Source organism: Sus scrofa, chromosome 12 (genome assembly GCF_054392235.1).
Source record: "Sus scrofa isolate SSC_HxYL_T2T_F1_AM1 chromosome 12, Sscrofa_HxYL_maternal_Yorkshire_Landrace_v2.0, whole genome shotgun sequence".
NCBI classification, from domain to species: Eukaryota; Metazoa; Chordata; class Mammalia; order Artiodactyla; family Suidae; genus Sus; species Sus scrofa.
The window spans coordinates 66800604-66818283 of NC_139394.1; the positions used below are offsets into that span (position 1 = coordinate 66800604).

Here is a 17680-nt window from a genome sequence, read left to right on the forward strand (position 1 = left end):
GAATTAATTAAACTTAATTATAATTAACTCAATTTAATTAATTAAGTTATTTAATTTCTCCCTAGTGAGAGATACACGACTAAAGAGCCAGATTTTGCCACAAATACTTGTAACACCTATTTTTTTAATCCCCCGAGAACTGACTTTTGCCTCCCCTGAAAATACCTGGCTAGGAGGATTTTATTCTGTGCTCAGTGTGGTCAAAAGGGGACACACAGGGGTGGGACCCTTGCTGGACTCTGGTCGTGGGGGCTTCAGCCTCAGAAGACTCCATGTAAATGGGGAGAGTGGCAGCAGAGTGATTCGGAAGCATGTAGCCGAGGAGTGGAGGGCACAGCCGGGAGCAGCCTGTGCAAAGGCCCTGAGGCCAGAGGGGATTCGGTGCCGCAGAAAGGAATCGGGGGATGGGGGCAGATGGCGAGAGGCCCTGCAAGCCATGGCATAGATTCTGCACTTGATTTTCAGGGCATAAGGGAAGCTGCTGCAGGGTGTTAGGCTGCGGACGGATGCAGCTGGATCGAATGAGGAACAGGGGTAACAAGAGCTCACCTTTCTGAAATGTCCTCACCCCTCTCTGCCTTCCGAGCCCTGCCCCAGGTCCCGCCCCCCAGAATCTGACGGTCACCCGTGCAGTGCGATTGTGAAGATGCCACCGCATTTCTCAGACCCAGTTTCCTCTTTTGCAGATTGAGGGGATGCGTGTCCGTCTTACAGGATGGCAGGTGGTTTCCAAGAAATGCCACAGAGTGCAATGCCAGTCGTGGTCCTGGCACACCGTAGGTGCCCAATTAATAGACCTGTCCCTCTGGTTCCCAGGCCACCCCTTGGGTGGGTTGTGAGATTCAGGGCCGTACTTCTCATCTTCAGATTCATCTCCTTCTCACAGCTGCCTTTGAAGCAAACCTCAGTTCCCCATGGTGCTGAAATGGGCCTGCCTTTTAAGCCTTGGTCTTAAGGTCTGTCCTGGGGCAGTGAGATTTCACAGGCTGCTGTGGTGGGGGCGCGGGGGGCAGACTTGCCCATTCAGTGAGCCGGAGCCCCCAGCTGGAGCAAGGGCAGAGCCTGGCTGGCGTCCGACCCTTAGCGAGTCACCACTTCTTTCAGGGCTCAGCTTTGGTGCTTGTGAGTCGGAGAGGCTGCCCCCGCAGCCTGTGTCCTGTGGAGTCTCAATGGGGAAAGCTTCGACGGGGAGGGCAGGGCTCTGGGGGCCAGGATCACTCATGCAGTCACCCCCTTCCATTCCTTGCTCATTTTGGTCTTTTTGCCAGGAATTCCCTTCAGAATTTGTGGTTTCAAGCAACACAAAGTGTCCACCACAAGTAAAGGGGGCATTTCTTGGTTCAGTCTCAGGGTTTACGGAGTGGACGAGAGAACATTTGGGGGCTAAGGGAGCTGCAGGAGCCTGGGCATCCAGTCCACTATGGTCAGGACTCCATTGTGGTCCTTACCCCAGATATTAAGCTTTAAAGTCCCAGGCAGGGCAGTTCCCGTCGTGGCGCAGTGGTTAACGGATCTGACTAGGAACCATGAGGTTGCGGGTTTGATCCCTGGCCTTGCTCAGTGGGTTAAGGATCCGGCGTTGCTGTGGCTGTGGTGTAGGCCAGTAGCTACAGCTCCGATTGGACCCCTAGCCATATGCTGTGGGAAGCAGCCTTAGAAAAGGCAAAAAGACCAAAAAAAAAAAAAAGTCCCAGGCAGAAGCGGCTAACTGACCAGACCAGAGTCTGGTCCTTTCAGCTTCTGCAGTGGGAGATAGGACGCTGCCCACCTGGGACTCTGCCCAGAAGGATCACTCCCAACTAAGACGGGGTTAGGATGCTGGACAGCCAGCCCAGCCCAAAACACAGTCACTCCACCCCTTTTTGCTAGTGAACTCCTACTCATCCCTCAAAACTCACTTCCACAGGTATCAGTCACCCCCCTCGCGTGGTTCCCACAGCCCTCTGCTTCCCTCTGTCTAGCTCCAGTCACACCAGGTGGCCATGTCCACGTCCGAGTCTGCTTCCTACACCAGACCTGCTCCCTTGAGCCTCAGGTTGATCAGCATGTTTTGAGCACCTGTTCGGTGCCAGGCACCATTCCATGCCCTCCGCATGAGTCACCGCATTGGATTTTGACAACACCTCTAGAAGGTGGCTTCTGTCACCATTCTCATTTCACAAATGGAGAGACCAAGGCACAGAGAAGTTAGGCAGTTGTCCAAAGTCACACAGCTGGTGAGGGGCGGACCAATCTAAACCCCAGAAGCCTGGCTCTACGGCTGATGAGTGAGGCTGACTCCATCACCGTGGGGTCTGGCTTCTGTGCTGCTCTTCCACTTTCAGGCCTTTGAAGACAGTGACCTTCCCTTCGGAAGTGGGTTAATCACATGAGTAGACACAATGCCATCGTCCAGGGAGTCCCCTTGTGGCTTAGCGGGTTAAGGGTCTGCTGTTGTCAACTCTGCTGCTCGGATTTGATTCCTGGCCCGGGAACTTGTCAAACTAATGCCAATGTCTAAGTGAAAAGCTCTGCGTTATTCGCATTTGAAGTTGTTCAAATAAAGAGAGTAGACAGGTCCCAAACACTGGCATTGCTATTTTCAGAAGTGAGCAGGGGAAAGCGCTGGAAGGAGTAGAAGACGTTATGTCTTAGGCCAGTGGGGCCAAAGGCAGTTCCTCCTTTTGGAGAAAGTACCAGCCTCACGAGCGCTGCGAGCAGGTTCGCCCCGCAGGCCCCGCCCCGCGGCCCCGCCTGTCGCCCCGCCCCACGGCCCCGCCCACAGACCCCGCCCCGCCCGCCTGGCCCCGCCCCCCCAGCCCCGCCGGCGCCTCCGCCGCGCGTCCCAAGCTTTCCTGGGCCCGCGCTGCGTCCTGCTTCCCAGCTGCGTCGAGCTCCCGGCGCCCAGGGGGAACCGCGTTGAGAACACGTCATGTCTCGCTTCCGTGTGGGCTTCTACGAGGATTTCCTTGCAACTAAACCCTCTCGGTGTCTGCTACCGGCAGCACCTCCGGGAAACAGAGTGGGGAACGGAGGCGCTGACAGGTCAGGTTTTCAGTGTGTGAGGTGCTCGGTGGGTGACGCGAACAGTGACTACAGGGGTCCCCCCTTTCCGCTGCCCCCTCCGCATCAGCTCTGCTGGCTCTGCACAGAGTCTGGGGTCTGTTTCCCCCAGGTTCTCGCAGGCTTTTCTGTAACACTGCTCCTCCCCGACCCACCCACCTCAGTCCCTCCCCCGTAGCTGTGTGGCCTTGGGCAAGTCACTGTGCCTCTCTGATTCTCTCTGTGCTGGGCTTATTGCCCTCTCAGCGCAAACGCCAGCTTGGCTTCCTTGGCAACCGGATCCCAAGTGGCCCGGCATCTGCCAGCACTCTTGGCTAGAGGTCCCAAGGAAGCAGCCTCGGGGTTGTCGCTCCACTCGTCTTGGGGGCTTCCTCCTGTGCGGAGCCCTGGTGGCGCCTTGCCAGAGCCTGCAGCCCTGCTTACGGAATCGCCTACCTGATCCTCCCCACCAGCTTGGCTGCTGGCCACTCCCATCTCAGACCTGCTTCAGAGACTCGTCCTCCGGCCCTGGAGCTGCACAGCACAGCCAGGGTGCCTGGAAGCTGACCTCTGCATCCCTGGGCAGCCCCAGCCTGTGCACCGCAGCTGGAGAACCCAGCTCCTGGCCTTAAGGGGCACAAACTCAGGTGTGTTCCACACTCCAGAGCTCCTGGGGGTCGGGCCTGGGCCGGGCCAGAAACCGCTGCTGGTCTGCTTCTGCTCTCCTGAAGCTCTTGCGTCTGAATCCTCGCCTCAGACTCTGCTTCTGGGAGAATCTGGCCAGACAGCTTGCTGGCACTGGGTGCCGTGGGTGCATTTTAATCAAGTTAGTTTGTTGGTTAGGATCTAGGTTTGGTGGCTTGTTAAAAACACCGACAAAACCAAACTCATGATGGTTTGAGGCACAGAGCCATTCTCTTCCCTCCTGTAACAGTGTAAGGGTCAGTTCCCTGGAGCCAGGCCCAGGTCCCTTCCACCCTGGGTGTTTGAGATCATGGTCCACAGGACCCATGGCCGTCCCAGCATCGAGCCCGCGCTCCGGGCGACGGGGTGGAGAAAGAGGTGGGGAGGTGGCACATCCCCTCTCTGGAGGGCACATGCATCCCTGGCTCACATCCTGGGGGCCATGTTTCAGTCACACAGTCACCATGCCACAGGGGAGGCTGGGATGTGAAGTCTTCCTGGGCAGACAGGCACGGAACCCAGGGGTCCCGTGGCCTGGGGAGGCCTCGAAATGGGGAAATCTGTTCAGTCCCGCCCCAAACAGGAGGACAAAATACTACTCTACAGCTGGAACCGAATTCTGCCTTCAGACACAGTGGTCCCTGTTTAGGCAGATATGCTCAGGATGCCGTGGCAGTGGAGGGGCTCCTGGCCGGCAGGGCCAGGGTGGTGCGGGGGAGCCAGGATGCGGGGAGCTTTCCTGGCGTGTGCAGTGCAGCAGCTGCTGGGGAGGGAGAGGCACGCAGTGGCCAGGAGGCGTGGCCCTCGCTGGGAAGGCCACCCTTGTCCATTCTTCTGTGGAAGAGTGACCTGCTGTGGCCTGGGTGGCGGCGGCGGGGGGGGGGGAGAGTTGCCGAGCAAGGGTGGGGTGTTGATGTCTGAGGGGGTCTCCAGCAGGCGGAGGGCACAGATGCAGAGACGAAGCGAGCTGCGGATGAGAGACGCAGGACCCTGGGCGCACGGGCTCCGTCAGCCTCCTGGGGGTTTCTGGAGGGTTCTCCCGAGGGGTCAGGGTCAGGGCATTTGAAGGTACTCACAGGGTGTCCCATGAAGCCGATAAGGGTGCCATTCATTTTCCACATGTTTGCAAAGCTGGAATCCTGCCCGAGGTACAGCCGGGCAGCCTTGGCTCACTCAGCGTTAGGGCGGGGGTGTCCGGGCCCGGAAGCTCTGTCTTGGTGGTTGCCCAGCAGTCCATCGCCACGGTGCCCATTCGTCCCCAAGAGCCCCTGTTGCCGGAGGTGGCCTCCAACTGCAGGCTTTGGCCCAGTACCGGACCCCCCCTTGAGCGGGCAGCTCGGCTGGCCTTGCAGGTGGAGATAGAGTCGCAGGCATGGTTCCCAGAGCGCAGTGGGGTGGAGGGAAGGCGTGGTGTGTGCAGCCCAGGACTTCCTGGCCAGGTTGTGCCCAGCTACCCGCTGCCCGTGCAGCCTGGGGAGCAGGCAGCACTCGGATTCACTCTTTCATTCCCAGGCGTTTAAATCGCAGTGTGTTCCTTGTAGAAATTTTAGAAGATACTGAGTAATTTCAAGAGAAAATTCAGGGAGTTCCCGTTGTGGTGCAGTGATTAATGGATCCGACTAGGAACCATGAGGTTGCGGGTTCAATCCCTGGCCTTGCTCAGTGGGTTAAGGACCCAGCGTTGCCGTGAGCTGTGGTGTAGGTGGCAGACGCGGCTCGGATCCTGCGTTGCTGTGGTTCTGGTGCAGGCTGGCATCTACAGCTCCGATTAGACCCCTATCCTGGGAACCTCCACATGCCGCGAGAGCAGCCCTAGAAACGGCAAAAAGACAAAAAAGAAAAAGAAAAGAAAATTCGAGAGTTCCCTTTGTGGCTCCGTGGTAACAAACCTGATGAGTAACTGTGGTGTAGGTCACATGTGGCTCAGGTCCCGTGTGGCTGTGGTTGTGGTGTCGGTTGGCAGCTACAGCTCTGATTTGACCCCTAGCCTGGGAACCTCCATATGCTGTACATGCGGCCCCCCCGCCCAAAGACAAGCAAGAGAAAATACAAAAAGAAAAGAAAACTCATCTATAATCCCATATGCCAGAAGTATTTATGGCAAACATTTTTAACAATTCATTTTCATTGTGATACGATTGTCATATAACATTGTGTGAGTTTCCAGTGTACAGCTAGCATTTTGATTTCCCTCCTGCCAGCCTTTTTATATGTGTATATATATTTTATATGTGTATATATATTTTTTTTGCCTTTTTAGGGCCTCACCCAAGGCATATGGAAGTTCCCAGGCTAGGGGTCCAATTGCAGCTGCAGCTCCCGGCCTGCACCACAGCCACAACAACCCTGGGTCCTTAACCCACTGAGCGAGGCCAGGGATCGAACCCGAGTCCTCAGGGATACTAGTCAGGTTAGTTATTGCTGAGCCACAGTGGGAAGTCCCAGCCTTTTTATACATGAATTTTTTTTTTTTTTTTTGGTCTTTTTTTTGCTATTTCTTGGGCCGCTCCTGTGGCATATGGAGGTTCCCAGGCTAGGGGTCCAATCGGAGCTGTAGCCACCGGCCTACACCAGAGCCACAGCAATGCGGGATCCGAGCCGCGTCTGCGACCTACACCACAGCTCACGGCAAGGCCAGATCCTTAACCCACTGAGCAAGGGCAGGGATAGAACCCACAACCTCATGGTTCCTAGTCGGATTCGTTAACCACTGCGCCACGACGGGAACTCCTATACATGAATTTTAATTGTGCAAAAATGTATACACGTACAGTTTGTATTATGAAAGGTTCAAACATACACCGACTTAAGCTGAGTAGGGAGCCTTCAGGACACACGGGTCTGGTCTCATCTTGGGCCTTGTCACTGTTTCCCTCCCACATTGTTGGGACAGCGTGTACCTTCGCCCGCACGTGTCTCAGATCATCCACAAATGTGTTTCTGAAAGATTCTGACTTAAAACACAATGACAGGGAGTTCCCGTCGTGGCGCAGAGGTAATGAACCCAAATAGGATCCATGAGGATGCAGGTTTGATTCCTGGCCTTGCTCAGTGGGTGAAGGATCCGGTATAGCCATGAGCTGTGGTGTAGGTCGCAGACGCGGCTGGAGTCCCGCGTGGCTGTGGCTGTGGCGGAGGCCGGCAGCTGCAGCTCCGATTGGACCCCTAGCCTGGGAACCTCCATATGCCGCGGGTGTGGCCCTGAAAATAAAATAAAAAAGTTAAAATGCTGTTGCTCACAACGGTCTACATCCTTGTGGGCAGCAAAGACCTGCAGCCTGTTCTGCCACTTGTGCGAACGGCAGGAACCGCCGGCCGTCAGCAAAGACACACTACAGACCCCGGTCGGCATCTTCCCTCCCAGGATTCGGCGCCCGTGTCGGCAGGACGAAGATGTTGCAGAAGACGGACCCTCACCCGGAGCCCAAGGAAATGGAATGATGTTTCGCCACGTGGGGGTCTGTGAGCAGCTTTTGGCAGGAGGTGCTCTTGGCAGGAGGCCCCTTTGTCTTGTCACCAGCCTTAACCCAGGCGCCTGCAGGCTCTGCTCGTCTCTGGCCGGAGCACCCCTCTCACGTCTTTGGAGCACACAATCCCTTGCCCAGCCCGCCCGGCCTTTCTGTAGATCCAAGAAGCAGCGGTGAAGAACCAGTAGTTAGCAGGTGGCCAGAGCTCTTGCCCAGCATCCCCGCCAGGCATCTCATGAGCAAACAGCACATCGCGTGAACATGTCGACATCTGGAGGGGATCGCGAGGCGTGACAAGCCTGTTGGTGGTGGGGGTGCTGAGACTTTGACCTCAATCCCAGCGGTGAGCTTGTCCCTCTAAGCTTCCATGATCAAGTGGCATCTTCAGAGTTGGATTGCGGATGCCGTGCCCCCATCTCCCCGGATTGCGCACTTTCTGACCCAAAGGAACCTCCTCTTTTGTTCGTTCTTTCTTTTCTTTTTTCTTTTTGTTTTCTTTTTTTTTTTTTTTTTTTTTTTGCTTTTTAGGGCTGCACCTGCAGCATTTGGAAGCTCTCAGGCTAGGGGTCGAATCAGAGCTGCAGTTGCCAGCCTACACCACAGCCACAGCAACGCCAGATCCAAGCCACATCTTCAACCTACACCACAGCTTCTGGCAATGCAGATTCTTAACCCACTGAGCGAGACCAGGGATCAAACCCCCGTCCTCATGGATCCTAGTCAAGTTCATTTCTGCTGAGCCACGACAGGAACTCCTAAAAGGAGCTTTCTACTCACAATGGCTTCTCTCGAGCACTGATTTTTGAGTGGCGAGAGCTGGACCTGATTCGGAAGCCCAGGACGTGGCTAACCCGTCTGTGGTTGCAGACTGGCGATCTCCCGATTCCGCCATCCCGGCTTCGTTTGCGAGCTGACGTTTCTAAGGAGGCGAGTTGCTTTCTCGTGTGTGGCTTCCGGGAGGGGTGGGGGATGCAGTTCGTATGGGGAAGCAGGGTATATTCTGGCTTGTCCCTCGAACGTTTTTCTAAGTTAAGGTGGACGTCCAGTGGCCATCAAGTAGGGATTAAAAAGCAGTTATGGAAGTTCCCGTTGTGGCACAGCAGAAACGAATCCGACTAGGAACCGTGAGGATGCGGGTTCGATCCTTGGCCTCACTCAGTGGCTTGAGGACCCAGCATTGCCATGAGCTGTGGTGTAGGTTGCAGACGTGGCTTGGATCCCGTGTTGCTGTGGCTGTGGTGTAGGTGGGTCGACAACTACAGCTCCGATTCGACCCCTAGCCTGGGAACCTCCATATGCCGAGGGTGTGGCCCTAAAAAAAAAAAGCAATTACAACGCATGGATTCAAAGTTGTTTTGTTTATGTTTCAACTGATTGTGGTCATCACCCCGCGTGGAACCATTCGAAAGTGGTTTATCCTTGGTGGCAGTTAGGAAACACAGCTACGACTTCTTGAACGCACATCTCAGTGACAAGTATAGTTTTGTCCCCTCTTGACTCTGGGCAGCGTGTGGCAGGCGGGTCCCTCAGGGCCTGTGGAGCTGGATCGCGATGCGGCAGAGCCTGTGTCGGCCGAGTCCCCGCTGACCCAGCCTCCAGGGCAGCCCGTCCTGCATCCGGGGCAGCGGGACCTCCGTCAACGCCCGGTGGCCCTGCCTGGACTCCTGACCACGGGGTGCCTTACACAGTGAGTGACGGTGCCGGCGGCCTCGGGGTGGCCTGGGCCCGTGGATCTCAGAACCCTCCCCGCTCCGCACCCAGCACGAGGGCGGGGCCCACGGGGCACAGCCGCTTCGCCACCTCACGTTTCCCGGGATGGTGTGTCCTGGCCGCCACTCCGGAGATTTACAGCCCAGTGCTGGAGTTTCCTTTCTTAGGCAGCCTGAAAATCTATGTTCTATTAATAGGTGAGTTATGACCATAGGATCAATACGTTTTGCCTTAGTTCTGTCGTCCTGTTTTACACCTGCCCGTGCAAGTTGTTTCAACAGTGTGTCTTGCACTGTGGTTTGTGTTTTCTCTCCCTCTCGACGTCTTTTTGGGGCTTGAGAAAAGTCCCTGTTTTTCTTCCAGCTGCTGGTTTTACGTTAATGTCTGTCCATGGTCCGATCGGCCCCCCCGCTTTTCGTCTGTCTTCCCTGTAATGAGCAACCCCGGGACCTGCTCTAGAGCTCTTCCCACAGCCTCTGATTCGCGTCACGGTCCTTGGGCTCTCAGACATCAACTGCAAGGCTGTCGCTGAGCTCATCCTGATCTTTGGATGCTCCCCCCACTTTCCCTCCACCGTTGTATCTGGTGGGACCATCCTTTGGCCTTAACCGCACAAGTTCCCCTGTGTTCTGCAGGTTTAAAACTCCTACCAGACCCTCGGGTCATGCTTCTCTGGCTGTCGTGGTGGTTTGAGGCTCGTTGCCGGGTCAACTGCTCAGGACGTCACCTGTCGGGGTGACGGCCCCCCAGCTCCTGCTTGTTGACAACAGTTAGTTTGGGACCTTCACACGTGCGAGTCAGTTCGGCTGGACCTGCCGTCCCCCCGTCACCGCGGCCTGAGTGTCTGATGCGCCTTCTGTGGCTTCTGGCAGCGAGTGCTCATGACAACCCGATTTTCCTGGTAAGTGGCTTCATCTTTTTTCTGCCTGAATTCCAAAGGTAGCCATGGACTACGTCTCCCTGGTGAATGTTCTGGATCCGTTTTTCTAGACACCCAATGTTGTCTCAAATCTTTATACATTTCAGGAAAGTTTTTAATTTTTTTTATTTTTTGCTTTTTAGGGCCACCCCTGTGGCATATGGAGGCTCCCAGGCTAAGTGTCAAATTGGAGCTGTGGCTGGATCCTTAACCCACAGAGCGAGGCCAGGGATTGAAAAATAAAAAAAATAATTTAAAAAAAAGAATTGCTGGGTTATGTGGCACGTGAATTTTGACACTCGAAGAGACTGCCAACCTGTATTTCAAAGTGACTGTGCAATTTTGTGTCCCCATCAGCCATCTCTCAGTCTAGAACCTTTTTTTTTCTTTTTTCTTTTTTTTTTTTTTTTTGTCCTTTTAGGGCCACACCCGAGGCATATGGAGGTTCCCAGGCTAGGGGTGGAGTTGGAGCTACAGCTGCCGGCCCACACCACAGCCACAGCGACGCCAGATCTGAGCTGCATCTGTGACCTACATTGCCGCTCGTGGCAACGCCAGATTCTTGACCACTGAGCGAGGCCGGGGATTGAACCTGTGTCCTCTCGGACACTATGTTGGGTTCTGAACCCTCTGAACCACAGCTGGAACTCCTGCTTACGGCATTTTTTTTTTTTAATCCGGAGTCGTTTTAAACTGTTTTGGCATCTAGTCTGTCAGTGGATTCAGCTGTGACTTCCGTCTTTGCTGTTATGTTTGGAAATCCTTCCTCATCTAACGATTATAAAAATAGTCGCCTAGATCTCTTTATTTTCTTAAAGAGCTTCAGTCTTTACATTTAGCACTTTATATATTTATTTTTAACTGAGAAATCACTTAACAAAGAGTCTAGGACGCGCGTGGCAGGTTAGCAAATAATAGTAATAAAAGTGCCCAAAATAACCCAGAGGAAAAGAAGCCACAGAGGAGGCTCGGCATTCGCTTTATTTCATTTATGTGGAGTTAAACCTGAACAGGCCTGTTCTATAGATCCTCTAAGATCACGCCCGGCAAAGCTGCCAAGGACAGTGAGGACACGGCCAACACCGCGTCCCAGGGGTGGCTTCTCGGGGCGGACGAAATCAGGCAGGGACGCTCAGGGCCTCCAAGGGACGGTGACGCTCCATTTCGTCAGATGCTCGAGGGCCCACGGGGCTCGTCCTGCGATGCTGGCTTAAGTGGGACCCTGTCCTTTTGTATGCGCAGCTGTATGTGTATGTGCCACCTACCCTTTCAGAGTTCTCTCTCAGTGGTGGTAAAATACACACGATCTGAGCCATGTTTCCACGCGCATTTCATGCCTACCTTGACCATTTTTAAGTTGCTTTCATTACTGGTAAGTGATTCACAGTGTCGTGCAGCCACGCCAGCCCCGTCAGGGGTGCAGAGCCAGGACCCCATCCCCCCCCCTTCCCCCCAGGCCAGGCGGCTGCCCTTCTACTTTCTCTGAATTTGACTCCTCTACGTGCTTCGTGAGAGCAGAATCATACAGTATTGTGTTTTTGCGACGGGCTTAACTTCACTTAGTGTTTGTTCTCAAGATTCACCCTCGTCGTAGCCTGTGTCAAAAATTGCTTCCATTTTTTTTTTTTTTTTTGCTTTTTAGGGCTGCACCTGCGGCATGTGGAGGTTCCCAGGCTAGAGGTCAAATCGGAGCTCCCGCTGCCGGCCACAGCCACAGCCACAGCCACAGCAGATCCTCAGCCTGCGGAGGAGGCCAGGGACGGAACTCGCGGCCTCATGGTTCCTAGTCGGATTCGTTTCCGCTGCGCCACGACGGGAAGTCCGTCCACGTAGACTTTTCAAGACATGAATAAAGATGTCAGCTCTCTGCCTCTGCGTCTGCCTCGCTCATTTGCTGGGACGTGTTGGGGATCAGGCGAGGGAGAGACAGAAGCCCTCCTTGGACCCTCTGCTTCTGAGAACTGGCAGAAACTCACTCTCTCGGGCCGAGCTTTAGTGCAGCTTTTCGCCACGTGTAGGGCGTGGCAGAGACGCCGAAATACAGCCTGCATTCTTTTGCTCATCAGGGAACATCGACTGAGTCCCTGCTGGGGGCCAGGCGCTTTTGCAGGGCCTGGGGGTACATTGCCATGAGCATGGTATCGAGCCTGTCGTCGCTCTGCCAGTGACCGGTGCCATGTGCTGGGGTCAGGGACCAGCTGGGGTTACAGGAGGAAGTGGGGGATGTTAGGAGAAGGTGGCCCTAAAACATGGTCGGGGTTTGGAGAGAGAGAGAAGAGGAAACAAGTCCCTCAGAGGCCTGGATTGAATGCACATGTTCCTCGCGTATCAGGGAGAGCAGAAATCCCCAGCTATGGTGGCTTGAATAATAAACACACTGAACCGGAGTTCCCTTAGCGGCTCAGCAGGTAACCAACCCGACCAGGATCCATGAGGATACGGGTTCGATCCCTGGCCTCGCTCAGTGGCTTAAGGATCCGGGTATTGCCATGAGCTGCGGTGTAGGTCGCAGACGGGGCTCGGATCCTGCGTTGCTGCGGCTCTGGTTGTGGCCAGCAGCTGTAGCTTTGATTGGACCCCTAGACTGGGAACCTCCATGTGCCTCAGATGTGGCCCGAAAAAGCAAAATAAATAAATAAATAAATAAATAAAATAAAACCTAACCAAACAAAAAAAACCCCACACTGAATTATCTCATGTAAAGAAAAGTTCAGGAGTTCATGTCTTGGTACAGCAGAAACAAATCCGACCAGGAACCATGAGGTTGCAGGTTCAATCCCTGGCCTCCCTCAGTGGGTTAAGAATCCAGTGTTGCCGTGAGCTGTAGTGTAGGTCACAGACGCGGCTCAGATCCCAAGTTGCTGTGGCTGTGGTGGAGGCTGGCAGCTGTAGCTCCAATTCCACCCCTAGCCTGGGAACCTCCATGTGCCTCGGGTGAGGCCCTAAAAAGCAAAAAGAAAGAAAGACAGAAAAGTTCAGAGGCAGCTAGACCCACGGCTCAGTGGAGTCCCAATCTCCCTCCATTCTTCTGTCTTGCCCCCTGTAGTGTGTTGGCTTTGTTCTTGGGCTTATTGCCTTATAGCCGCAAGAAGGCTGCCTCAGCGCCAGCCTTCACACCCTTTCGCTTCAGCCTGCGAAGGCTGGAGGCAAGGGGGGACCAGTGTGTTCCATGTCTGCCCCTCCCATGTCTGCCCCTTTGTACCAGGAGGGTCATCTTTCTCAGGCTTCCCTGATGTCGCCCTGTTCGGTGGAGGTCACGTGACAACCGCAGACCAACCACCGGCAGTGGGGAGTGGGATTCTGTGGCTGCTTAGACCACTCGGGGCGCATCCTCTGGAGCTGAGAGCTTTCCGTGATGACGGAGCTGGTCTGGGTCTGTGCTGCCCAGCGTGATAGCCACCAGCCACTCAGTCTGTGAGCACTTGAGCCGTGTGGAGCTAGTGAGACTGGGGAACTGCATCTTTACTAAATTTAGCTTTAATTAACTTAAATTTAAATAGCTGCTTGTGGCTGGAGGCTGCGGAATGGAGAGCACAGCTTGGATGGGGTCTGGGTTCAGTATCCAAGGCGAGGGCAGACGCTGCTGAGCGCGTTAGCAAAAGGTCTGCCCGGGATGGTGCCCAAACCTGGGCAGGATCAGGGGTGCGTGACGGGGCGGGGGGGGGGCTGGGAGGAGGCGGCCCTACACCGAGGCCTTGGAACGCAGTGTCTCCAAGGACTCGGATTTCCAGCCTCCGCTGTGTTTCGAGCGGGGTCTGGAGACGGAGGCGCTGACGCAGCAGCGCGGTCCGCGTGCCCTTTGTCCTCTGCTGAGCCGCCCTCAGCCCCCATCGCCCCACAGGCTGCGAGGGGCCCCGTGGGAGCGGTCACCCCTGCGCCTGGAATGATGCTGGGGTTGGGGGGCGGTGCCTGGCCAGGCCGGGCTCCCCCAGAGCCCGCAGTTCTCTGCTGAGGCCTCTGGAGACAGAGCTGGGAGCGGCCACAGGGCCCAGCCCATAAGTCAGGGAAAGTCAATAGAAACGCGGTTTGCGTGTATTTTTAGCCGTGCGCTGTGAGCAGAGAGGGCAGCCTGGGTCTGTGCCGTGGGGAGGGTGGGTGGCCAGGGGTGGGCAGGGGTGTCTGCCTGGCCAGGACTCCGGAGAGGTGGGGGCTCTGACGCAGAGGTGGTGACATGGCCAAGGTCACACTGTGGTGGAGGGACCACCAGACTCCAGTGCCCTGTGGTCTGGGGGCGCCCGGGGAGCACCTGGGCTCTGGCGGGAGGACGGAGCTCTGGTCCCAGCTCCACCTCTGGCCGCAGTGGGACCTTGGGCTGCTTCGCCTCCCGGTGCCTCAGTGTCCTCATGTGCGCAGTGGGGCCACAGCTCTGCCTCGTGGGGGAACATGAGCCCAGCCGTGGCCTAAGACGGATGCTGCAAACCGCCAGCCTCCGTGCAGCCAGGTCTGTTCTGGGCATCTGCCGGACCCTCCACAGCGGCTGCGCGAGCCCTGCAGGCGAGGCTGGCTCCAGGGCCCTTCTCAGCCGCGCTGTTCTCATTCCTGACTCCAGGCTCCTCGGGCCCGCGGCTCCCACCCTCTGCCGAGGCCCAGCCCTACCTTCTCATCCTGCTTCTGCTCCGTGGAGACCTCTATGCCTGCGGCGGTGTCAGGAGGTTCTGAGTCTGGCTGCTCGTTCATTGGTTCACGCACTCATTTATGCCTCCACCGGCCCTGCGCTGAACCGGGCGGCCAATTTGGAGGCAAGTGCAGCCCTGCGTCTGAACCCTCGCTGAGCACTGTCTGCGTGGCTGGTCCCCGGCTGCCCTGGAATCCAGTTTAAACTGCCCCGCCCAGCCACTCCCAGCTCTGGCCCTGGGTAGGAGTCATGGGCTCAGGCCGAGGGGTCAAGGCTTGTTAAAACACAAACTCCAGGAGTTCCCGTCGTGGCACAGTGGAAACGAACCCGACTAGGAACCATGAGGTTGCGGGTTCGATCCCTGGCCTTGCTCAGTGGGTTAAGGATCCGGCGTTGCCGTGAGCTGTGGTGTAGGTCAAAGACGCGGCTCAGATCCAGCATTGCTGTGGCTGTGGCGTAGGCCAGTGGCTACACCTCTGATTAGACCCCTAGTCTGGGAACCTCCATGTGATACAGGAGCAGCCCTAAAAAGATAAAAGGCCAAAAAAAAAAAACCAAAACAAAAAAAAACCCACTCCAGAGATCTCCACAGAGAGATTTGCAGCCTGGGGTGGGGCCCACGGTCCCTAAGTCTTATACACCCCCAGCCCCCTGGGCCTCACCCAGCGACTCAGAACAGCAACCGGGTGAATCGGTGTGAAGGGACACGGTGCCTGGGAAGTGGGTTTTCCTGGAGGCGTGTAGTCAGAGACAGTGCCTGAGTTGAATTTCTTCCGACGTGCTTTAACTCAGGTCACGGCACATCCACACGCGCTCAAGTCTCTGCTGGACCCGCCGTGTGGGGCTGGAGGGTGGGGTGTGCGGAGCATGGTTCCTGCCCTCCAGAGGGTCCCACGCTGGCAGGAGAGAGAGTGCCGAACCGACTGTTTCCGCTCAGGGCCTGGGGTGGGGGTGGCACAGAGGGATGGGTCCTGCCTTGAATCAGGAGGCGGTGAGCAGGGGCCAGAAGGAGATGAATGTGGCCGGGCGTTGAGGATTGCATACGAGCTGGCCACCGTCTAGCAAGGAAAGAGGAAGGGGGCGCCGGGCAGAGGGAACAGCAGTTGCAAAGGTGTGGCAGGTGCAGAGAGCGCCAAGCAGCCCATAGTAGTTGGGGCTGCAGGTGCACGGAAGGCGGGGCCCGCCAGCAGGAAGTGAGGTGGGCTCTGAGGTCCGCCGCCTCCCCTTGGCCGCCACGCAGGCCACGGCCAACCCTGGACGTTGGAGAAGACCCTCCTCGAGGCCCCAGACTGAGTGGGGAGGAGGCTGACCCAGGTCCTGCCGCTCTGTCTGCTGGGGCCCATCGATGGTGAAGTGCCAGCCGCAGAGCATCGGGAGCGGTGAGAAGCCCCGGTGGGTGTGAGCTTTATCTGCAACAGCACACCTGCCTGGAGGAACGGCCTTCCACCCGCACGCACCCCTCACTTCCCGTGGCTGCAGCCTCTGACTTCCTCGGGTTGGGCCAGGGGGCAGGAGGGCCCTTTGCAGGCGGAGGTGTGGCCCGGAGTTTTGGCCCCTTGAAACCTCAGCTCTGTGAGGTGGGGTCACCGTGTGGCTCAGGCAGCTACCGCGTCGCAACAAACATCCCTGAACAGCAGGGCTCTTCCTCGCTCACCACCTTCGGGTTGGTGATTCGGTGATTTGGGGATGGGCTCGGCTGTTTTCCATGGGGCTTGCGCCCTGCCGGCAAACTCTGCTGGGATGGTTGGGCCTCACTTCCCAGCAGCCTCCCGATGCAGAGGCGGAAACCTGCAAGCCCTTCAGAGGCCAAGTCTTGTCCAGGCCTCACCTCTGCCTGCCCTGTGAGTGCTGCAAAGCCCGTGATTCAAAGCCGTGGGAGACAGACTCCATCTCCTGACGGAGGATGCTGCAAAGAATTTGTGGCCCTATTTTCAATTTACGTGAGGTGAAAAGCTATCGTGCATTCAATCAACAAACGTGTTCTGAGCTCCCGGCCCTTATGCCGAGTGTTGCTGGGGCTACAGAGGGAAGTCAGACGCTGTTTCTGCTCTCCAGAAGCCTCTGGTTTGATGGGAGAGGCAGACACAGTAGATGGGGGGCCAGCCAAGGTGCTAGAAGCCGAGGGAAGGTTGACCCAACACAGAAATGGGGTCCCAGCGGTAGGGTGTGAGAGTCAACTCTAATGGGCTTTAGACACTAATTTTGCGATTATTCACCACAGGTGCTGGTATGAGCTTGGCTCTGTGTTACTAGCTGAGGCCCAGGCAGCTGAAGTCACTTAGTCTGAGGTGGGCCTGGCTTTGTGCTCCCGTCCTGGACCAACCGGCTTTGAGCCCCGTGATTCCGTGGCTGAGCTGTCGACCTTGCGTGCGGGCGCCTGGGGAGCGGGAGTCTGGACTCAGGAAGGGAGGTGGATCCCGGGGCCCCAGTCCCCCTTGCTCTGGCTTTGCTGCTGGACGAGCCCCCCAGCCCCCGCCCCAACTTCCTGCTGTGCTTGCTGGCAGCCGCGCTGGGAGGGCGAAAAGGGACAGGTCACTGAGAGCTGAAGGCCCCGGACGGCTGCGCGACAACACCCCTGGCTGGGCACCCTTAGGCCTACTCTGCAGACGAGGAGAGACACAGGCGGAGTGGGCGCCCAGGATGAGGTCCTGCTTGTGCCCCAGAGCCGCGGGCTCGGAGGGACCCTTTACTCTCATCACCTGGGCTCGTGCGAAGCGCAGGTGCTGTGCTAAGGGCGTCACACGCTGTGCCGCTCTTGGGCCTGGAACCGAAGCTGTTGCCCGCCGGTCCACAGAGGAGAGAGGAGGCGGGACTCGGCTGCCTGGCCAGGCTGGGGGCTGGGATGGGACCCCTGGATCTCGAGCTCTCGCCTGACACCCATCGATGCTGAGGAAGCAGAGGCCCCCAGGAAGAAGGCGGCTCTCGCGCTGGTCCCCCTGTGGCTGAGGAGGAGCCGGGATGGCTGTGGCGCCTTGGTCGAGGTCGAGGAGGAGGCAAGTGCCGTCTTTCCCCGGGACTGTTCCCCCAGCAGACAGCGTGGCATCTGCCTCGGGATGAGGAGCCGAGTGGAGACAGGTGAGTGAGGGCCTCCGGGCCTCCAGGGGCGCGGGGTCGCGGTGAGGCGGACACGGTGCAGGGCGTGTCAGCTCCCACGGAGACCCGTCACGGTGGGTGGCACCTGCCTCGGTTTATAAACCCGCTCACCTGAGTGCAGGGTCATGAGATGGCCCGGGGCCACTGAACGGGGGCGAGGGAGGGAGCGCG

At 57.0% G+C, this 17680-nt stretch overlaps 1 protein-coding gene across 2 annotated transcripts in view; it reads left to right on the forward strand.

Annotated features, from left to right (window-relative positions):
- Positions 1-9517: 9517 nt before the first annotated feature.
- Positions 9518-17680, forward strand: part of KCNJ12 (potassium inwardly rectifying channel subfamily J member 12) — a 77292-nt gene continuing 69129 nt past the window's right edge. The window contains exons 1-3 of one of the 2 annotated variants that reach the window (XM_021068062.2): positions 9518-9783; positions 16179-16361; positions 16638-17491. In XM_021068062.2, the coding sequence (XP_020923721.1) occupies positions 17470-17491 (22 nt within the window). In that variant the 5' untranslated portion in view covers positions 9518-9783; positions 16179-16361; positions 16638-17469. Of the gene's footprint in view, positions 9784-16178; positions 16362-16637; positions 17492-17680 lie in introns of those variants that run through there. The other variant, XR_014821980.1, reaches the window with a different exon arrangement.